The sequence below is a fragment of the Podarcis tiliguerta genome (genome assembly GCF_965153285.1).
Source record: "Podarcis tiliguerta genome assembly, chromosome: 2".
Classification (NCBI taxonomy): Eukaryota; Metazoa; Chordata; class Lepidosauria; order Squamata; family Lacertidae; genus Podarcis; species Podarcis tiliguerta.
In genome coordinates this window covers 87,428,757-87,452,423 of record NC_139535.1, presented here as the reverse complement: position 1 = coordinate 87,452,423, position 23,667 = coordinate 87,428,757, and the positions used below count along the sequence as shown (strand labels likewise).

At 45.2% G+C, this 23,667-nt stretch overlaps 1 protein-coding gene across 5 annotated transcripts in view; it reads left to right on the top strand.

Moving 5' to 3' along the window:
* The window catches only part of SPHK1 (sphingosine kinase 1), a 42,619-nt gene that overhangs the window by 8,060 nt on the left and 10,892 nt on the right, over window positions 1-23,667 (top strand). For 2 of the 5 annotated variants that reach the window (XM_083429911.1, XM_083429910.1), the window contains exons 2-3: window positions 1,859-2,013; window positions 4,313-4,954. In XM_083429911.1, the coding sequence (XP_083286037.1) occupies window positions 1,995-2,013; window positions 4,313-4,954 (661 nt within the window). In that variant the 5' untranslated portion in view covers window positions 1,859-1,994. The remainder of the gene's footprint in view (window positions 1-1,858; window positions 2,014-4,312; window positions 4,955-23,667) is intronic. The other 3 variants (XM_083429912.1, XM_083429913.1, XM_083429914.1) reach the window with 2 other exon arrangements.

Sequence of the window (23,667 nt, the reverse complement as noted above, 5' to 3'; positions counted from 1 at the left end):
GTATTCAAGTTTTTTCAAAAGCTGCTCTCCCACAGATCATAGCAGTGGCACCGATATGTGGATATTTTCTCGCTGGACACATTAGGCCAGATATCTTTTAAGTAAGAACACGGTTTCACAGCCTAAAAATCAGGGATAGACAAAATGGCTCCCTCCAGATGTTCTGGATTACAACTCTTCTTATCATCCTTGGCCATTGGCCATGCTGCTTGAAGCTGATGGGAGTTGGTGTTCAACAACATTAAGAAGGCCATGGGTTTCCCCCATCCCTGGAATGCAGGCCTGAAACCTAAGCTGGTTTCAAACTGTTTCTAGCATATAGGACAGAAAAGAGGTAATTCCCTTAGCTGCAACAACCATCACCATACCAACAACAACAATAATATACATCTAACATATTAGTATGAAGTAAGACTAGACAGGGCAGACTGGAAAAAATATTTAAAATGAGCAGACTTTCCCTTCTCCCCCCCCCCCGCCCCCCCGCCAAACAAATAGCTACAATCTCTTTAGAACCGGAGAGAAATCTGATACAAGATCCAATTTCAAGATGTAAAGTAAATCCTTTGAGTAAGAAAACACGTGCATTCAAGGGGTTTTATGAGAGTTTATAAATCCTGGTTTAAGACTCCTTAGAGATCAGCCTTATCCCTTATTCAAAAAGCCAACATGTTGCACAATCTGTTCCAAGTGGCACATCTGATCAGATAGAGGAGCAGAAATTATGCATTGCTCATTCCTCCCTTCCACTGTTTTATTAAAACACAACCAATGGTAGAACTATTCCCATTGATTTTCTTCTTACTGTTCCTATAATCTTCTCTGAACTGCTTGTCTTTATTACATTCATTGAGTTCATGTAGTGCTGGATTAGCTATCATACAAATATATGTCAACATCATACTGTATAGCTATTGGGAAAGCAAACACAAGCACACCCAGTAAAAGGACCTATTAAGATTCTTCGCAGATTAATTAGTACAAGGAGTGTGGTCACCATGTTCTCAATGTGTGGGTGCAGGAAATTTAAAGTACTGGTAGCTTGCCTAACAGAAGAAGCAGATGGACCATGTTATTTATAATGTGGCAGATTTCACGTGCAAGATCAGTAGCACATTCACCCTCAGTGAACCCTCCTTAATATGTGAACTGAGATATTTCAGAGGCCCCATAGAATCTTCATCTACTGTGCAAAGTGAAAAGGATAGCCCTGTTTGGACAATGTGCCCCTTATGGATCTTGCTACCTCTAGCACCTGCCCTGCCGTTGGGTCTGCCTCTGTGAACGGTTGTATGGCAAAAGCAGAGTAGAGTACTGCTTGAATGTTTCACAATTTATGATCTCACGGCCAGTGACAATGAAAAGGCTTCTTACTAATCTACTATGGATTTTAATAACCAATCAAAGAAACACAACCAAGTAAGTGCAGGTGAAGGGGAGCAGATAGCCAAAATACAGGCAACTCAGTTAGCATTTGAAAAGTTCAGTTATCTTTCCAGAGCGAAGAGATGCAAACAACATGTTTACAATTTCATTTGGTGGGTGTGGTCTAGGGGGTGATCCTGCTCTTCCCCTTCTAACAGCAGCCTCATATGCAGAAATTCAACAGGTAAAGCTTTTCTTAGCATGCAGCTAAATAGTGGGGAAAGTACCTATCTAGTACCTACCTAACCAAGAATCCAGTTTTATTGTAGCATGCAAACTTTCATGCACTAGAGTCCACTTCAGCAGCAAAAAATTTTGGATACTCCACAATTATTGGGGTCCCATTTGGGATTAAAACAAAAATAAAATCCCAAAAGTTTGTCATTAAAAGATATGTTCATCTTTAAGATTCTTCCTTCTTTTTGCTGCAAAGACTAACATAGCTACCTGATCAGAGGCCAGACAACTGAAGCCATGGCACAAGGCAGAAAAGGAGAAACCAGGAGGAACAATCGATTGCAGAGAAAGCCAGAACTGGAGAGCAAGTCAGGGCTAGAGGAGAAAGCAAGATGCATAGTCAAATAACAGGTCAGACCCAGAAAACAAAACTGAGAAGCAGGGCAGAAGTAGTCAAGACCAGAGAACAAACCAAGTCTAGAGGGGCACACCAATTCTAATGATCACAACACTGGTGTGTAAGCAGGGGAGTAGGAATGCACTGCCAATCCTCCCAGCATGTCATCTTTATTTTTGCTTTCTTAAACCTATGCTCAAACATTTTACCAGCTTCGTTTCCCCACGCAAGTGCCTCCTGTTTAGGAAAAAATACTTTTGGTATGATTTATGCATTTCTAAAAGCTGTAATTGTTGTCATCCCCCACCCAGCCACCCCAAAATTGAATTTACTTAAAATATTCGATTTGGTGGACTTTTTGTCTTCCTTTTCCAAATTAGGCACCATGAGTAGAGGAGACTCCCTGCTGCAAACTGCAGTGTGGTGGTTCACCACACGGGGGAGCTGCATGCATCTCCTGTGGCTCTTGACACTATCCCTCTAGTCTAGTTAGTTGCCATAAGAAAAAAAATCACTTTTTTGTCACACTACAAAATTCTAACACAGAAACATATATTATACGTAGGCATCTGACAACATCAGTTTCTGAATAAACGTGGCTAATAAAGCTCCATGGTTGGTTACAACTCTAGGCATGTTTGCTAAGGACTGAGTCCCATTAATCTCAGTGGGTTTAACTTCCTTTTTCTGAGTGTTATCATTGCCTGCCACCTTTTACAAACTGGCGCTATTCTGCAGGGGTGGCTAGGGCAGTGCCACACTGTGCTCCCCCAACGGTGATGTCACTGCTGCTTTCCGGGATGGAGTGGAGCTGCGAGTTCCAATCCTGTTGGTGCCCCTGCACAGCCCTGACCTCACTTCCACTCTGCTCCATCCTGTCCCAGTAATCTGCAGTAATGTCGCTGTTGGGAAGCCTGCTGTCTGGCACTGCCACATCACTGCCTTCATAGGTGTCCTTTGGACACTTAGCTCTCAGCCATACCTGGCCATGCTGCAAGGATAGGTAAGGACATAATGTTATAGGTTGTGCTTGGCACAAGGTGGGAAAGGAATCTGGAGCCAAACCCAGTGAAGCATTAGGTTGCTCTTTCTGTCCCATGGCTGATTCTGTGCAAAAGGTTTCACCTCTTCCATGGCTGTGCCGCTGCCATGCCAACAGAGGCCAGGCCATCAGAGGGTGGGAGATTTTGCAGGTACGTAGTGGGGCCTCTGTGGGAGCCCCCACATTGCTCAAAGGGCCTCAGGGCCATTCAGCTCAGTAGGACTTGCCTCCCATTTTAACTGTGCAAGGGATCAAGCAGGGAGAGCCCCCCTTTTGCCCTTAAACAGCTTCCAGGCAGGCAGAAATCCAGCACTGAAACTTCAGGTCTGCAAATAATAACACCCTGAAGATCCCAGGCCCCGGGAAGATTAGAATGGCCCTGGCCCCAGCCTGGTGGAAGGCTCTCTCACAAGAGACGGGGGCCCTGCGGGATTTGACATCTTTCTGCAGGGCCTGCAAGATGGAGCTGTTCTGCCAGGCCTTTGGTCGGGGTTCAGTCTGATTCTTTTCTTTCTGTATAAGAACAAGCATTATAGAAGCATTAAAAAGGTAACAGTTGGCCCTGGAGAATATTAACCACTCTCAGTTTTACCGGTGGAATGCCATCTGTCCAGATTTTAATTTGCTCTGAACTAATTTTAAGATGTATTTTAATTAATTGATTGCCTGTTTTTATGTTCGTATGTTCTTTGTATACTGTGTTAGTTTTATGATGTTAGCTGCCCTGAGCCTGGCTCTGGTAGGGGAGAGCGGGGTACAAATAAAAATCTATTATTATTTTCTCAACACTGCATCTCCATGTCAGGGAAATACTCCACCTGGAAGTTAACAGCCCATCCAGAAAAAAGGAGACCAGCCCTATTCACCCAAGTGTTTGTAGGACATGAGCACTACCTCTCACGTGGCCGAGTAAGAAACTCTGGTGGTTGTTACCGTGGGCAGAGCTTTCTTATGGGGCTAAGTCGGTGCCTGTCAATGGAGGCACCGCTTGAGAAATGAAAAGCGCAGGTGGAAGCAATCCCCATTGTTTGACCGTGGAGTTTGGCCCTTGGATTCACCCCACAAGGGGTGGGGCTTGTTACGGATTAATTCCCACGGGGCTGAGTTTTGAGCAAGCACGTGCTTAGACCGGTTCCTTGAGGTTCCCGAGCCGCAGCTCGGAAGGGCAAGTTCTTGGGGGGGGGGGGGGATGTCCTCGCTTAGCAACTTTCTTTGATTATTGCGCGTTTGGAGCTTTTATGAATGAACTTGAAGTTGGTGTCGTTCCGCAGAGTCGCCGCCGGGTGGCAGCAGAGAGCAGCGCGCCCGAGCGCCCGTGTGGAAGCCAGCCCTCCGCCGCTCATTGATAAGCCAGGCAGCGAAGGGTTGCAACGCCCGGGCTCCCGGAGCAGCAGCAGCAGCAACAGCAGCAGCGCCCTCCGCACGCGCCGGGTCGTCCCCTCTCCATGAGGCTGCGGCGATGGAGCGAGGCTTGTCGGACTCCGGGGAGACCTTGCGCAGCAGCAGCGGCGGGCCTTCCCCCGAAGTTGTGCTCTCGGGGATCTTCTCGCTGGCCCCGGCGGCGGCGCCCAAGTCGAGCTGCGCCCTAAGCCTCACCAGCAGCGCCGAGCTGCTGCTCCGCCGGCTGGACACGTCCGAGCCCAGCGGCTCCATCACGGCGCTCAGCCTCTCGGACTGCATCGGCTGCTACGCTTTTCAGAGGAAAGGCGCTCCGGAGCCGGCGGCCGCATACTTCACCGTCTTCTGCTACCCCTTCAAGAAGGGCTGGTGGGTGTCCGGGGAGTCCCGCCACAGGGTGGCCAAGACTTTCCGCGTCTTGGAGTCCCAGGAAGCCGAAGAGAACCGAAGCATCGCCGAGACGTGGGCTCGGAAGATCATGGAGCTGTCCGTGCCGTCCACCCTCAGCCTACAAGGTGAGCGAGTGCCCCGCCCGGAAAGTAGAGGCGTCTCTATCGCGGGATGGAGGGAGGGGGGGGGGCCGAGCTGGGAAGCTCGTGCTCCGGTTTCACCTGCGCTCCAGGAGGTGCATGTTTACTCGGAAGAAAGTCCCACTGTGTGTAGGAGTCTATACCTTGGTGGTTCGATCCCACCCAGGCAAGGCAGTAGGCAGGATTCCTGCATTGTAGGGGGTTGGACTAGATGACCCTTGTGGTCCCTTCCAGCTCTATGACCCCGAGGAGGAACCCCTCCCCCGCCTGGTCCTCAGTTTTCAGTCTGGTGAAATGGGCATAGCAGGGGCTTGCCTTTTCTCTATGTTGTAAATCGCTTTCCAGATTTATCAGTTGACTATAAAATGGTTAAAAATAAAAACCCCAAACTCTCCTTTACCTTTACCATGTGAGCCACAAATGCCTGAAACAGGCATAGTTCCCCCTGAGAGGGGCATTTCGTTTTTGTGAAGCTCCTACTCAGAAACTAATTAGTTGCGGGAAAGTGTTTATTTGTAGAAATTAACCAGTGCAGTCGCTATTCCGGTTGTCTTGTGTAACAATCGCTCCAATCTGCATTTAGTGGTGGGTGGGTGCACATGCACTTTGGGAAACAGTCGCCAATTTATGTCAGCATATTGTACATGCATCAAAATGAGCACAGGTCTGCAAGTCAGTTTGCGAGAGTAGACTTACACACTGTAGATTCATTCCTGTGCATAACTTAAATGCCTTTCATACAGGAAATTCATAACGTGTTAAGTGTGGGCTGTGTAGCATGGCTTTTTACTTGCTTACTCAGAAGCAAAAATCTCATGGAATTAAATGGGACTCGAGCTGCAAACCTGAACACAATTACTGGGGAGTAAACCATTGAATTCAGTGGTGCTTATTTCTGTAAACCTGCCTAGGATTGCATGTCTACTCGGGTACATTGCTAGGTGCATGGGTGCTGGCCTGTCACTCAAATCTATATTAAGTTTGCATATGTTAATTTATGTGTATAGATGCCTCTGAGACATAATGACAGTAGTGCCTGGCTGGTTCTCACCAGCACTGCACTTTGTAGTTGAACTTAGCATAGGGTTACACCAGGGAAGAAGAACCTGTGGTCCTCCTTACGTTGCTGAACTACAACTCCCATCATCCTGACCATGCTGACTGATGGGGGTTGGAGTCCGGCAGCATCTGGAGGGTAACAGGTTAGCCATTCCTATGTTAGAGTTAGATGGGTTAGAAATAAATGCAAATGAATGTTGGTCTCATTGTAAGGCTCTTTAAAATTCTCTCACACACAAATGCTCAGAGGACATACACAGCTTCCTCCTCCAGCTTGTCTGAGCAGATCAGCTGAGGAGGGAGTTATTGTGGCTCCACACTCACTGATTGATCAGTCAATCAGATGGGTATGAGAGGGTGATTTGCATCCCCATTAGCAGGTTGAGCTCAGTTGAGCAGAGGGGATTACCTTCCAGGGGTGTGTCTACTAAATAATAATTTCTAAAGTAAAAAATTGGCCGCCACCACCAAAATTAGTAGGATCTTGTGGGCCAGAAATATTTGCTTGTTGGGTCTGTGTGATCAAACCCCTGAAACGGGGGTTAGTCACCCCTGCTTTAGAAGCTTAACTCTCAAACCTGCAAACCACAGAGGCTTTACCTCTGCCATAGTCTTGCTGAACTGACCTGACCTCCAGAGGTAGCACAAAAGGGGTGGGAGTGAGGAGCACTCTCTGACCAGTAGCTTGCCCCCTTCACCATTGCTGGGTCCCTGAGGCTACTTGATTATAATTTAATCATCAACTGCAAATTGAAATAGCACTGATTAAAATTACAACTATCTGAAAGTTCATTCCATTAAAAACAAGTTCAGGTAACTCACAACTTACACCAATTTAACTTGTGCTCATTCAGCTTTATGCACTTGGCAAAAAGTATAAATATATAAAAGGGGGTGGGTTTTGACTATATGCGATTTTGGCTTTATGCACGATCTGCAGAACGTAACTCCCACATAAGTGGAAAGTTGTCTATACACTATTATTGCTCTTTCAGAAAACAAACTTGTGGAGCAAAGCTCAGTTCTTCCAGCCTTCCCCACAAGAGTTTTTCTGATATAGCCACTGTGGAAGTAGTCTAGTATTGCTCTGAAACAAATTGTGTATGGACTGCAGTTGCAGAAGGTGATAACAAAAAGGAAATTTTCTTGTGCTTTTTAAAGAACATAAGTGAATTGCTGGATCGGCCTTAAGCCTATCTGTCTGGTCTCTGGTTCCCAAGAGCAGCCAGGTACATTTTTGAAGTTTCAGCATCTTCCATGGCATTTCCTATTTCTTCTTGCACAATATTTGCACCTGTGTTCCAAATCTAGTTGCACAGATCATTATGGAAAACCATCTGGTTATGTCACCCTGATATTTTTTATCAGCAAAGTTGTCACCTCAGCAAAGTTTATCAGCAAAGTTGTCAACGTAAATTCTCCATATAGCAAAAATTGTGATAAAAGATGTTCAGCTTTGTTTCTAGGCCTCATGAGGGAAAGGCAAGTTGCACGTAGAACCCAAATTAAAGCCCCGTATCTTAAAAGCAAAGTCACATAGGGATGTTTACCTTCCTGCTAGAAGGTACAGAACCTTACAGAAACATGTTGAAAGAGCTGGTGTCAAACACTTCACAGCGTGGGAAAGGAGATGGAAATCTCCTAGCTCATCTTGCTAAATATTTGGTGAAAACCACAAGGCCAAGTGTGCTGCTGAGTCTCTGTGAAAATGAATGAACTGTGGATGAAAGCTGGAGGACTAAGTCTTTATCAGAGAGAGGAAAGGGACATATGTGCTATGCATCTTAGCAGAAGTGTCCCTGGTACCACTGAGCAAATAGCTAGATGGTCTGCAGCACAGGACTGTGTGCTGCAATCAGAGAGGCGTGTTTCTCAACAGTCAACACTAAACTCCCAAATCCTCTTAGTTTCTGCCTGTGCAATAGGTTGTGCTGACTCCCGGCTGCAAACCAGTTTGACAAGGCAAGCCTGAGTATCCCGTGTGCATGTTAACAAGGTGATGGGTGCCTCTCCCAAAGTTGTTGTGCCACGCTCTCAAGTGACAATTCATTTCCACGCACACCCTAAGTGATTATTTTTAAAAATCCATGTGAACACCAAGAGCTGGTTGTGGCTAGATACAGGAATGTTCAGTTGTGTGCAAAACAACTTCATATTGCTTTATTTAAGAGCTTCGTACCGGGTCTCTGCAAGGGTCAGAGGTTTTGCAGGTTTTTATATTGTTTTGGAAACCTCCTTGACCAGGGATAAGACTATGGTGCCCCATGGGAAGCCAGGCTCTCTTGAGAACTATTGTTATCGTTTCATCCCTAGGTTACTCACACTGATTTGCTCTTTGCTATTTTTCTGCATCGTTGTCCAGCCTGTTGAATAATAAAAGTGGAACTTGTTTGGTGATCTGAGTCATCTCAGAAGCCGGTTGAAACATACTTTCCCAGAAATCAGTTGAATTTATTTCCCAAGACCATTATTGCTCTTAAGGTTGTAACAATGGCTATTTTTTTGTTGTCAGCTGTCTTGGCAAATCCATTTCTTGTAGTATATTCATTGCATCTTGCAGTACATTCAGTACAATAAAGGAGCTCGTATTCAGTCTAATGCTAGCTCCTTTATTTCCCCCTTTGAAAACTCTGGCTTAGAAAAAAGAACTGGAATGCTACACATCACAAAGTTGGCCAAAGTTAGCCAGGAGGCAGTTAAAAGCACAGAGCTACCCTGGGCTATTTCCCTGACTACAACAACCCCATAAACATGTCATTGTTGCTACTCAGTTACGAGACTATTCCAGGGATTGCCAACTTCTCCACAGCTTGACCAGACCTCACCATGTGTCGGTACTTGAATGATGGTGTGGGGCAGGAAAGAGAGAAGCATTCTTGGAGAAATCCACAAGACCAGTCCCAGAACCCCTTCCCAGTCATGCCTCCCAGTAGCTGTCTAAAACCAGTATTTTTGGGGTGGAGGGCAGCACAAAAGGTAAATAAATGCCTGTGCCTTCCCTGCCTCTTCCCCCAATAAAGTGAGCAGGCTTAGTCAGTTCTGGCAAGGTGTGGGCTAGGCCCATGTAAAACTATGCTCTGATGCCCCCATACAAGCCCCCAACCCCCTGCTCTATCTATAGCCCCCGCCCCATGAGCCAGGCTTGAGACCTGATACCAGAGTAAAACAGGCTTGAGTTTATCTAGCAGGCTGTATACAACACTTGATCGTTTAGGGGCTGTGTGTGGCAGCAGTCAGGATGGAAGATGGGTGTATCTCGGAATGCTGGTTCTGTTGGCGTTTCTGACAGTTTCTCAGTGAACTTCCATGCTGAGCGAGGTTTTGAACCAAGGTCTCACCAGTCCTTGTCCAATACCCTAACCACTCTAAGCCACGTTAGTTCTCAAATGATCCCTTCCAGAGTGGTGCCTTCTAAAATCTTTATCTCAGTTACCGGTAGATTATCTCTGACTTAGATTTGAGTTGGTTTTCTGTACCTGATGTTGTTTTAAACTGCTTTTAATCTCTCTCTCTCTCTCTCTCTCTCTCTCTCACACACACACACACACAGAGAGAGAGAGATTTTGTATATGCAGTTCTTTTAACTATTTTAACATACACCACTATTTTTGTATGTAACATTCTAAGTTGCTTCTGCATACCTCATGGGAAGCAATTCATAAATGAAAATATTAACCTCAAAGAGCCAGTGTGGTGTAGTGGTTAAGAGCAGTGGACTCGTAATCTGGTGAACCGGGTTCGTGTCTCCGCTCCTCCACATGCAGCTGCTGGGTGACCTTGGGCCAGTCACACTTCTTTGAAGTCTCTCAGCCCCACTCACCCCACAGAGTGTTTGTTGTGGGGGAGGAAGGGAAAGGAGAATGTTAGCCACTTTGAGACTCCTTCGGGTAGTGATAAAGCGGGATATCAAATCCAAACTCTTCTTCTTCTTCAATAATAATAATGATAATCTCATAGCCAGAACCCACATGATCAGAGGTTGGGTCCAGGCCTATGAGGTTGGGTCGTTTGACCATATTCCTAGCTGCATGGAATCTGCTCCTGTAAAAAGCAGCTGCCATTTGGCTAGGGTAACATTTAGCAGACCCTTTGTTGGCTGTTTCAGGAGAATATAAATGGACTCTTTGTCTGGGAGCAGGAGGGTACTGTGATAAGATAATCATTCTGTGTAATGTGACTCACAAGCAGGAACATATAATCTTCTGATCACCCACCGTTCTGAAAAAATTCAGGTGATTGTGTGGACCAGCTCAGTCTTTTTCTTAGGCATGCACTTGCAAAGGTGGGAAAAGTTACACGGCTTATTAAAGAAAACACCTGTTTCACAATCAGTAAGGGAGCACTACTTTAGTAAATTGAAAGGTTTTAATCCTGACTGACTAACACATTGCAGATCTAGTGGAGACCAGACCCCCGCACTGCAAGCCCAATATGCTACCCTGTGTGTATGTGTGCACATAAAGCCATACATACTTTTTTTTAAAGGTCTAATTGTAGGAAATGTTGACTGTCGCCTCTCTTGAAGCCATATTAATTCAGTGCCTTTTGAATTCTCAGGATCGAGTCTTTCACTCTAGTTAAATCCTGTGTTGAAAATGTTAGTCAGAGATGAATGTTAGCCAGAGCTCCTATTCATCAGCACAGCTAGTCATCCATGGATCTCCCATGTGACATCAGTGCATGCTGCAGAGCTGGGCCGGAGGAATTTGGAAACCACGTGACCGCTTTGAGCAGCACGTCTGGCTGGGTCTTCCGTGTGGTGACTCGGCGCCCCCTCCCCACCCCATCATTAGCGCTAAATGCACAGGAGGTGGAGCAGCAACACAGTTGGCCTTGGAGAGTGAAAAGGATTCCTCCTATACAATTTCTGTTCTCCCTCTGCGTCCTAGGCAGGGAGGGAAAGTAGAGCAATTATACCACACAGCTCCTCTCTCTGTGAGAGATCTCCTGGTGGGGGATGCTAAGAGAGAGTGACACGGGGAGCGATGGCAGCTGACTCTGTGGCCGGAATGTTGCTTTGTAATCCAGTTCGTGAACTGACAGATGAGGAGAAGTGGCGGGGAGAGATAGCCAGAAGACGCTTCTTCTTGGTTTGGTCATTTTGCCTAGAGAGAAATGGAGACTTGGCCTATAAGGAGCTTCCGCCCCAACCCCCCGCTGTTTAGCAGCTTGTCTATCTAAGGCCTCCAGAAACCTTCCTGTCCCAGGCAGATTTAATCTTATCGGTAGGAGCATATGTTCTCCCCTGCCCCACCTGCTCCTCCAAAAGTGATTTGCACTTTCTCCTCTGTCCCAATTTCTCTGCGTTTTAGTCTGAAACCCTTCTGGGTGCTTCTCAAAAACAGGCGAGTGGCTGTGCCAGAATTAACCAGGCCAACAGTCCCCATAGGTTTGCATTTGTGTAAATGGAATTGGTGTGGAGAGAGTCATCTAGGAGCAGGCAGAGTGTCCCCACTCCCTACTTTAGACATAGCCAGGATTTTTAAAAGATCGGTGGACATCCTAGAACTCTCTAGCCCTATGCAGAACAGAATTCCCTTCTTTTGAAGCCTTCCACTCTCTCTGAAATCTGTAGGTCAGGCACAAAACATGAAGAGCGTCCCTGTGTTTTGTAATTTGCTACACCATCTCTTGCTCTTGGGATGGGATCACAGAGCGCACTTCAATAAAACAGCCACTGGTACCATTTAGCATGGTGGTCACACCCATGTCAACAAAGGTGATGGCTGAACAAGTGTCTGGTTTTACTTCTCCAACATCCATTGGCATACTTTGCTCTAGGTATTTTACAGAACTCCTAACTGAGGTCAGACATGCCTTTCACTACTGAACTTTCAGCACCTTCTCAAGGCACTTATTTTAATTCCAGCGGCATTTTAATTGATGTTTGCTTTTATTAGTTTCAACTGATTTTTGTGTGTGTCTTAAACTGCTTAGAAACTATTGTAGGCCAGCGGTATATAATTTTTTTAAAAAAAGTAAAACAACGTATTTATTTATTTATCCTACATTTATATCTCAACTTTCCTGTCAATGCACATTGTTCCCAGATCTATTAGCCCTCAGGATGGTGGTGGCCTCATGTGCCCTCAGACCAGACCCTGGAACATGTACAAGAAAGTGTGATCAGAGCCGATTCGGTGGCGAATGCAGACGGACTGTGTAAACTTTCTATGCCTGACAGCTTGTCGTTATCTAAATGCACTGACTGTATGTCCTGCTCTGTGGTGTAGCCAAGCAAGGCAAAGTCCAGCTGGGGTAGGCATGGTTTAGGCAGGATACAAGGCAAGGCTCAGGCAGCGCTCTGGGGGACAGAGAGCTCTGATGTTGCTACAAGATGCTGTTTTACCCAGGTTGCCCTGGGTCTGTTGCAGTGGAGTTCTCTGAGTCAGAGGATGGCAGTGCCACTTCCTTTTTGGGGTGGAGGTTGAGACCAGCCCTGCAGGTTCATCCGATAGCAGGTTGGCCCTGGGTCCCCTTCCTGCTTCCTGGTCAGATTCTTCACTTGCATCATCACCCAACGAAGAGGCATCTGACTCCTGGTCCCTGAGAGTGCCTTACAGAACATAGCTCCTGAAAAGTGCAGACACATTGCATCTTACCTTCTCGCACCCTTCATTATTACTGCATCCACCCCCACCCTTATTGAAAAGCTCTACCAACCTTCTTGTGAAAACTTTGGAACAGAAGTGTTCCATCATGTGTCTTCCTGGCCCTGGGCCCAGCTCTCTAATCTTCCAAGATGTTCTTAAAATTGCTTCGAAGTGAAGAACAAAAGATGAAAGGAAATCAGGCAGTTCTACAGAAGTTGGTGTTACTGGCAAGCTGGGCATGGCGACAGGGGAAGGCAGGCCACCCTAACCTCAGAGCACAAAGAACAGGTCAACGCATACCGTTTCTGTTCATTGTAGATCAGATGGTATGAGGTTATTTAGCACGAGAACACAGATTTGGATACTTGTAGATGTGTGGCTGCCATGGCAGCCAGCCTATAGTAGCTTGACAGAATGCAGTGCCATCATTCAAAGAATTTTGCATGGGGCCAAAGCCACCGGAACTCTTCTTGGTGTCGTCACAGGTCACTTCTAGTTTATTCCTAGACCTGGCCAAAGGTAGAATGGATGACAATCAGGTCATGGTTATTTCCTGCAAGCCTTAAAGTACATATGTCTTGGCTTATCGGCTTGGTTTTATGAGTTGTGCCACTTGTAAGCCAACATGATTGTGCCAAATGCATTTTAATTCAAACTGGGTAGCTTGCAAAGGCACATGTTTGTTTACACTTTAATTCTATATTCTCTTCTTTCAGAGCTATATCCAATATGGCTTTGGCTTACTTCGTATATCTTTGAACTGCTAATTTAAGATTCAGTGAGATGTGCCAGTTATTAATTTATGCTTGGTTGCAGTGATTAAAAATAAAATAAAAAGGCTAACATTACTGCCTCTGAAGAGGCACTGACAGTACCCACTTGGCCTTGTGCTGGGATATGTGTTGTGTAAAACTGATTCCTGAAGCTAAAAGGCAAGTGTTCATTTCTTTAAAAGCCCTCCTCCCAGTTACAGCCAAATATTGCCACTGGTAAGCATCTCCTTTTACTGAATTTCAAATACCGTATTTTTTGCTCTATAAGACACACCAGACCACAAGACGCACCTAGTTTTTGGAGGAGGAAAACAAGAAAAAAGATATTCTGAATCTCAGAAGCCAGAACAACAAGAGGGATCGCTGCGCAGTGAAAGCAGCAGTCCCTCTTGCTGTTCTGGCTTCTGGGATAGCTGCGCAGCCTGCATTCGCTCCATAAGACACACACACATTTCCCCTTACTTTTTAGGAGGGAAAAAGTGAGTCATAGAGCAAAAAATACGGTATTTTTCTCTTTGTTGTCTTCCTGATAAACCCCTCCCAATTTATTTAGCAATGTCCCCCAGAACTTGATGCTTTCATTCAAATGTGGACCAGGTTTAGCTGGTCCCTTAGGTTAAAAAAACAAACAACCCCCCCCCCCAAGTCATCAGAGGGTGATACCTTAATTAGGACCAACTAAAATGTCACAAAGTAGTGAGCAAGTTTTCCAGTTCTTAAATTTGACTGTATGTTAACCAGCACAGCATCTAGCAGCTGTAAAAGAGTACTGTAGGTATTATGCCAGCTTGATTATTATTATTTATTAAATTTTTATGTCATCCTCCTTCTATGTCATCCACCCTGAGGAACACAGGGTGGTTCACAATATGAAAACACAAAAATGCATAACATAGAAAAACAAACAAAAACAATACTCCCCCAACAGTTTAAAAGGCCATAGATTGTTTAATTAGCCAAAGGCCTGGGAGATGAGGAACAGTTTTGCCTGGCAAAACAGACATGAGGAACAGTTGAAGGAGTTGGGAGACTGAGAGGGGATATAATAGCCACCTTCAAATATCTAAAGGGTTGTCACATGAAGGATGGAGCAAGTTTGTTTTCTCCTTCTCTGGAGGTTAGGCTCTGAACCAATGGATTCAAATTACAAGAAAGGAGATTTCGACTAATCTTTGGGAAGAACTTTCTGACAGTAACATCTGTTTGACAGTAGAGCAGATTCCCATGAGAGGTGGTGGACTCTCTCCTTCCTTGAAGGTTTTTTTTAGCAGAGGTTGAATGGCCATCTGTCATGGATGATCTAGTTGAGATTCCTGCATTGCAAGGGGTTGGACTGTATGGCCCCTGGGGTCACTTCCAACTCTACGATTCTATGATCTGGTCTACAACCACCCGTTAAAGAACCTTGCCCAAGAAGGGCAGCTGGCCAGTAATTAGATTTTCTGAATCCAGGACGTGCTTCTAAAGGAGTGGTCTTATCACTCCCTCCTTCAAGCAGGCAGGGACCACACCTTCTCGTAAAGAGGCATCAGTTACCTCCCTAACCTAGCCAGCCATCTCTTCCTTGCTAGTTTTTATCAGCCAAGAGGGGCAAGGGTCCAGAACACAAGCGGACATTAGACTTTTCCTCTGTGATCATCAGGCAAACTACAGTGTAGAAACTGGTTAGATAGGAGTACTTTGGTTGAAGTCCAATGTCATGTCCGTTGGACTATGTCCAAAAATTCCTGTTTCACTGATTAGGACATTAGGCCTTTCATCAACTGCAGCAGCCCCAATAAGCTGTAAAACTAGAATTTGGGACCCAAATATTATCTGCTTGTAAGGCATGTGGGGAACTTCTTTGCAGTTTGTGTATTGTGGTGCACAACAGTGCTTGCATTTCTACTAAGCTACATGTGCTGGCTCACGTGAGCTAAAGGGAAGCTGTGCAGGTGTGCTTATTGCACTCCAGGTATTTTGAGCAGGAAATGGTCTCTAGAAAACTAGGAAGTTAATGCCACTCTGCACATTAGTGCATAGCCAGTGGTGAGTTGGAAGATGGCACTGCTCTTCCCACTGTGTCATTGCTGCAGCTTACCTGGGTGGGCTGGGCAGGGCAGCATTGCGGTGAGGCTAGGGCTGTGCAGGTGCGTCAGGGGGAAGAAGGCATGTTGACTCTCAGCTTATGATTCCCAGTACCTTTCACACCGATAGGCAGAAGATCAGTAAGATATACAGTAAACAGAGTTTACTCAAGATCCATGCCAAAGCACTTTGTGAATGATCAAAGTCCTTCACTTCCAGTGTGGGAATTTTTTTTAGCACCAATCTTGCTTAAGGGTGTTTTGTACAAATGAACATCCTTATAAGATTGCTTCCGTATTACAGACAGGGAATATGTAGAAAAGATGGAAAGAAAACAGTTCAGAATTATAAAGTAGCAAGGGTCTGAAGGAGTTTTTCACATAATGTTTCCCTTTCTTTCTTTCTCTCTCTCTCTCTCATATGCATGTTATAATTCAGTGCGATGCCCTTTGCATAGACAAGTAGTATATATATCAGGAGTTTACACCTTTGGTGTGTTCAGAGAGATAAGAACAGTGTCATAGGATCGCTGCAAGCATACAGTTTCTTTCAAAAATAGAACCACAGTTTATTCCATAATTCCATAATTAAAGACAGCACACTAGGCCCATGGGAAGTATCCCTTTAAAGACTGGCACCCAAGGTCATCAGACTAGTGCTATTTCAATAGCAAAAGCAACATCTGTTGAATGAGCTTCCTAATGGTAATGCTACTACAAATAAGCACCAGTCTTGCTCTATACAGAAGTGTCTTCAGGTATAGGTATCAGAATAACTTATGGACCGAGTGACCATGGATACAGCAGCTCCCATAAACACAGCATTGCTTTATCTAGTTGCTTGATTAAGTCACTGCTATTATTAAGCAGCCACAGTTGCTTGATTCATACTGTATATCGTCTCTTAGCATGCTTTCACATGGATAATTAAGACAGCTTGCATGTAGAAGGAGACTTTTGAATAAACTGGGGCGAGGCTTCAAGAGATACTAAGAGCATGCCCAGACAGGATCTTTCCATGCTCCTAGCAGTGCAGGGCTGCCTGGCCCTACCATTAGGTAGAGTATGGAGGCTGCCTCAGGTGGCAGATTCTAGGGGGCTAGGATCAAGCTGAGGTAGTGGAGGGCAGAGCTCTGTGTGCATGGCACACTGTTTATCCCATGTCCCCTAAACTAGCCTGTTGGCCTCTGATGTAGTGGAAGACCACTCAGTCTTCCAGGCTTTTATACATGGAAAGGAGTTAGGGTGACATCCTATTCTTTGCCATAGGCAGCAAAATGTCTTGTGCTAGCCCTGTAGAGTGGGGCTGTGGAACATAATGGTGAAGAAAGTGAAAAACTGCAGAGAGAGAATACTTGGGTTGTTCCCTCTGATACTATTGTTCCTGAGATACTTGCCACGTAGACAGTATAGTCCAAGATCTGTACAGCCTATGGCTATGCTGCTATAAAAGCCACCATGACTTGCAATAACCACCAGCTTCCTCTTCTGGGTTAATGGGAAGGGTGAAATGTGAAAAGATGACACAGCAAGAATGCCAGCCTCTCACGAGTTGGCAAGTCTCTTGCATCACTCCATGCTGATTCACAGCTGTCTGGCCATAGCACAAACATCTGGCAAAAAAATTGCAGCGTGGCTCATTTTCTAGATGGGGCTCTGTGGTTTTAAAAATATGCAAGCTTCACCTTCTGAATGTATCCAGACAATTGATTGGGCACCTGGGTGCCTGGATCCAAGTCTTCAGAGGATTCATAAGAACCTAAAGGTTTATCCCAAGGTTACAAAATGAATCCATGGCTCAGTGTGAAGCTGCTAGTTTTAGAAAATCCTATTTATTATAGATCATGAGTGCATTGCTCTGTTTTATTTAGGGATGTTATAAATAAAAGTGCCAAGGCACTCTGGTTTTGGGGCTAGGTATGCTGTTTGGGTGCCTGGGTAAGGGGAATTGCTCAGGGATTTGGGACCAGGAGCTTGAAAATTCTGACCTGGTTCAGATGTGCATATTCTGATCCTTTAAAACTTTCTTTTGGGGGATTAGGAATGTGGTGCAGGCTCCTCCTGTCTCTCCTGCAAATGTCAACTCTCCTCCCCCTTCCCTGTTTTCTCTAACTTTAGTTTATCATGCTATGCAAATTGGATGAATCATGGTCAGTACTAATCAGGATTGCCTTCAGCCTTTGGTCTGGAAGGAATGTGCTAACCATAGTTTTAATAATGGTCAGAGGAAACCAGGAAAGGGAAGAGCAAATCAACAGGCAAGTGTGGAAGGAGCGTCCACCACACGATCCCAGTCCATGTTTTGGAATAATGGAAAGTGACATTTGAAACAAGCCTGTCTCTAAGTTATTGGTTGCTTGGCAGTTTGCCAGCTCATATCTAGTCTTCCTCTGAAGGGCCCACATCTTTGTATACTTTTTCTCTGTGGTACATCCCTTGCTCAATAATTGGCAGAAAATGCTAAAGGGCATCAGCAGGCATTCTGTGGCACTGTCCCCACCATATTCACATGGCCCTTTTCTCCTAAAGTTGACGTGAGAGTGGAAGAAGAATTGGCATGCCTCTTAATCATTCATTTTTCTTCTATTGACTGTTGGAGGGTAGGTGGGGAAGGAATCATAGTCTGTGATGGATAATGTGTCAACAGAAGTCAATAAATATATTGGGAGACATAAGTGTGTGTGTGTGCTGCTCTTCTGAAATGGGGAGAGGAACATGGCTGTGCTTTGTGAAACCTTGCCTGCTGAATTGAAGGCTTGTTAAGCAAAATCTCTCTTTAGATTTCCCAAGTATCTGATAAAACCTGATTCAGCAGGTGAGCCACCGCTGTGGAGCAATCAGAAGAACTTGGAGCCAAGGGAATTAATTGGTGCACAATATGATCAAAATACAGGTCAGGCAAAAGTGTGGATGAGCCCGCAGTGAAATTTATTGATAAAGGAGTGGATTTAGGCTTAGTCATCTTGCAGTGGATGTATTTGAACCAATGGGATTTAAGATGGTCAAGACTAACAATGGGTTACTCCAGGGATAGCTAACCCATGGCTTTCCAGATATAGTCAGACTCCAACTCTCATCAGCCAGTATGGGTATTGGTCAGGAAAGATGGGAACTGGAATCCATGAGTGAAGATGGGGGGGAATCATTCTCCAACAGAATGTAATGGGCAGGCACTGTGTTTTGAACTGAATAAACTCTTCAGTGAACTAAACAAAGTGAATGGAGAATGTTTTATCCTCTTGCATGATGAGAGGATGACTGCTATAAAAGGATTGTGCAGCAAGCTTACAGTGAACACAAGAAAGCAGTTGTAACACAGCACGAAGCTGAACTATGTGGATTTCGTGTTCACTCACAGTACCAGTATCAGAGTTCAAAAAATGACTGCTCACTCAGTAGAGCGTGAGACTCTTAATCTTAGGGTCGTGGGTTTCAGCCCCATGTTGGGCAGAAAGACTTCTGCATTGCAGGCGGTTGGACTAGATGACGCTCATCGTCCCTTCCAACTCTAAATTCTATGATTCTATAAAAAGCTCTTAAAAGATACACATTTCATTGAAGAGAGATGTTCTAGTAAGCAACTGGCTCGGTTCTTAAAGTGAACATCTCCTATGATATCTCACTGAATTCTTTAATAGATGCTGTTTTATCAGATATGTATTTGTGGAATAAGGGCAATATGTGCTATGCACAATATTCATGGGCACAAAGTACAACTTTGCATGCTAACCAGTCTGTAGCACAAAAATGTAGTTTTTTCTCAGTGTGGAATCATCGTGCTTGTTTGTCCTCAGAATGCTGCTTTCGATCTAGATGGATTCTAGATCCTGCTGTCCGCAAGGATGGGTGTGTTTACTGGATGCACGTTTGAAAACCCTTCCCTTGGTGAGCTTAGATGCACCTTTTCCTCCCTGCCCATGTCCCAGGTGAAGGAAGGAGGAAGTGGTGATTGTGAATGCATCCGCACCCACCCACCATGCCATTGTGCAAGTGCGGATAGACACACACCCCATCGCCAGGACTGCCTACATCCGTTTCCACCTATTTCCAAATGAACACACTGTGAGGTTATGAATCTACAATGAGCTTTAATTTTCAGAATGAAACCAGTTTCTCAAGAAGCACTTGTCAGAAGCAAAAAAGATATGCAGTAGTTCTAGACTGTGATGTGCACTTAGTAGAAAAACAAGTACAGTACTCAGTCTCCAGTGATTCCAGAATAAAATGTTAGGTGTATACAACCATTCTGATTACAACAACCAGGCTTCTGTAGTCAGAACAATATTGCGTTTGTTTGGATGGGGGGGGGGGCATGAAATTGAAACACTGAGTAAAGGAGAAGCTTTAATTCTGTCTTGTCTCTTCTGGCTAGTGTGGATGTGAATCTTTCGTTTTTTTATTTCTCTCCGTTTCTCAGTTTCCCAATCTTAATTTCAGTTCTCCACGTTTGTGTGTTCTTTTTTAAAAAAAAAATCCGCATGGAAGATTCAGCAGCATTTTAGCGTAAAGTTCTTATATTATACAGATTTTTGCAAGCCATTTCCCCCTAATGTAAAGCGCTTTTGTATGTTATTTTCACCAAAGTATTCATTTTTATGCACGCTTACCCCCAAATACCTGTTTTTCTACACTCTGTTTGACTGGAAAACTGCATCACAAAGTTTGGTTCAGTGCAAACTTCAAAGGATAGCTGTGTTTTGGTTTGCATATTGCTTTGAAAAGTGCAAATTAGGTAATTCTTCCTTCAAATGCACACACAACCAAACTTATCCCTTGTCTTGGAACTATCTAACTATCTAGCCTTTGCCTGTTCTTCCTTCCCAGTAGTGTATAATCCTTAGGGACAGGCTGTTGTCATTTCAGAGCTTTCTGAGCTGCAGAACATGGTTTGCTTTCATGATGATGTCTGTGTGCTGCCCCATCCTCCCCTCAGACATGACCAAGCAAATATTTCTGGCAGCATCAGCATTTTCTCCAGCTCTGTGGTAGAGTCAGCAAAATCTTAACTTGATTGAGGGAGCTGGAAAGACCTAAAACTGTATTACCAACTTTCTGGAAAGCACTTTCCTGAAAGATGCAAAGGAAGTAAGAACAGAGAGGATCTGACAGTCTAGACATGTGAGGGGTCAGTCATCACTGGGTCATTCCCTCTACCTCTAACAAGATTTATCCAAGGCAATGTACCAAAAGCGAGCCATGTGGGTTGGGGCAGATCTTGAAGGTCATCTAGGCCCTGCAAGATCTGCCACAGGGAATGTAACTTCAGCATCCCTCAGAGATGACTGTCCAGCCTCTGCTTAAGTGCCTCCAGAGAAAGAGGACCCATCACCTCCAGAGGCAGTCTGCCCCATTGTCAACTAGCTTTTCCTGTTAGGAACAGTCTGCTAAAGGTATCCTGAAATTCTGTTCTGTTCTATTCCTGCCATCTGGAGCAACAGAGAACAAGTCAGCCCCATCTTCTGTATGACCTCCCTTCAGATGGACCGATTGTTCTAACTTTCATGCAGAAATAGGCAATCTCTGATGCTTCATTTCCTGACCGGCATAGCCAACAGATATTATCTAGGTGGGACTGCTTTCATTCATTCGTTCCATCCTGCTTTGAACTCTGATGTTGCAGACTCTGCCAGTTTCTCATGGGGTCGTGGTAGTGCTCTCTTCTTTCCTCACTACAATTGCCTCTTTATTTACCCTCCCCTTTGCCTTGAATGTGTGCCTTTGACTCCTGGCAGATGTACAACAAGGGATTGTGTGTGCTTGGTGTTAAAACTAAAATTCTGTTCCCAGACATTCTAAATTCTGAAGCCTGTAAATCACACCAATTTGCATCTTCTGTGACTTAATTTAAAAAATAATAATATTCCAGTTATGAAACTCCACCCCAACAACTTAAAATCATACTCTCCTTCCAACACTTCAGCAGGCATTGCCTGCTTACATTCAGGTATATCTTTGTGTCCACAAGGGCTGGAACTACCCTCCTCAAAATGACAGATTCTCAGGAAGCGCAATGCAACGGATGCCCCATTCTGTGCTTTTCCGGCGGCTGTGCGCGTGTTGCAATGCTCTGGGAACCCAAAAAAAGCCCAGAATGTGGCACTCGGTGCAAAATTTGGCTTCCTGAGAATTACAGCTTTCATTGCGAAAAAGGAAGTTTCTTTTTTAAGAACTGGCTGAGAGCAGACGCAGGTGGAATTGGCTTCGGTTTGTCAGGTGGTGAGTGTGAGTGCTTAATGAGTTTCCGGTTTTTGCTGCTGCTTTTTATCTGCTTTACACACCTCGGCTTGTTGGCGCCTGCTGGTGCCTGAGTTAATAGAAGTGTATGTGGGACCTGTGCTGATGGTTGTGCGCCACTGGTAGTATTTTGGGCAGGGCAGGGCACAGGGAGAGAGTGATGGTGGGTCTCTGGTGAGCTTGTTAAGGGGAAGGGGAATTAGGCAGCTTACTACTATCTTCCCTTTCAGTTCATCCTCCAGTCTGAGAGATACTGGTTGGCATGCCAGCAACCTGCCAGGTCCGTTGGTAGTGTTTGTGAATGTCAGAACCTGTGGCCAGGAAAACAAATGTCTGCCATCCAGGATTTGATTTGGGAGGAACACCCTGACCTGGCTGGTATGACTGAGACCTGCTCGGATTAACCCAATTGTGGTTTGTTGATGAAGCAACAGCAACACTGGCTCAGCAAGCAGGTGGAATTGAAGTAATCTCTTGTGGTGTCATCCCTCTTTGTTGCTCAGCCGTCTTCCCGTTTTGAGTGTCTAGTGGGTTATCAGGAGAGGCAAGGAGTTCTGCTGGTAGGGTTCCATTCATGCCACTATCTAAGAGTCTCTCTGCTGAGCTGCTGGTCTCAAGGGTGACCCGGATATATTTTCTGGGGGGTTCCAATGTACATCTCCGATGGTGAGGAAAACTCATTTCTTTGCCACCAAGCATATCTACACAGTGTCACCCAGCAGAGGTCCTCCCTCCTCAGGAAGCAGGAGGCCTTCAACAATCTGGGCTGCAAAAAGGGTTGGTGGAACCTGTGGTAGGCCAGTGTAACTATTTGCCAAACACATCACTGATGAATTCACCCTGATATGAGACCGAATTGGTCTTGGTTTCCCTAGTGGATGAGGGGCCTGTGAGTCTGTTGGCCCTTTTGGTTATCAATGGTGTTCAGCACCATCAATTATGGCAGGCATAGGCAAACTCAGCCCTCCAGATATTTTGGGACTACAACTCCCATTATCCCTAGCTGACAGGACCAGTGGTCAGGGTTGATGGGAATTGTAGTCTCAAAACATCTGGAGGGTTGAGTTTGCCTATGCCTGAATTATGGCATCCTTTTGGGACTCCTTGGTGGACTTGAGGCATTGGACCATCTGCCTCCCAGCGGGTTAAATACATAGCGATACAAAATATCACATCAATGGGGTTGATCTACAGAACCCTGCAGCATGTTACCCAAAGTGTGTGTTTCTCCTCCAGCTCCCACCTTCTGGAATCATACTGTTGGAAAGGAGCAAAACCGGCCAGCCCCTGCACCTCAGCCAGATGTTCCAGAGAGTGTGATAAGACTTAAGAGTGTTGGGGGTGGGGATGGAGAGGGAAGCATTCCCCCACTCTGTCCGTAGACAAAGATTGATTCTGCCAGCTAAATCCATCTCCTTTCCATAATCAGGGCCAGAAGCCAGATTGAAAAGGATCAAGGAAAGAGCTGATACCGTACTTCCCACCCCCTCTTCCTCACTTTTAAGAGAAAAGTAGACTCTCTCCCAGCCTCTAAAATAGCTTTTTAAAAATGCTTTGGATTTATGGAATGGATGCGGTCATCACACCAAACCCAGGAACAAGGGAAATAATTGCAGTGTGAACAAAGTTCCTATGGCATTCCAACAAATACAGGTGTTTCCTGGCTCTCCTTGCCCATGTCTGTGACCCCAGGAATGCCTGCATGCTTCTAAATTCGTCACTGCAAGATTATTGTTCATCTAGGCTAAATGCAAAACCTGAAGGCCCTTGACGGACGGCGCAGCCACCTTCTTGCTGCGCTCCAGGCAGTGTTCTCATTTTGCCGCAGAAACGATTGCTCACATCCCAGCACTCCCTGAGCAGCTTCTGCCAGTCTGAGTTACTTTTCATTTTGTAATTGCCCTAAACACTCCTCAGTTTGTCAGCTACCTATTACCTGCACTGCACGGCCATCAACAGCCGCCTCCTTGACC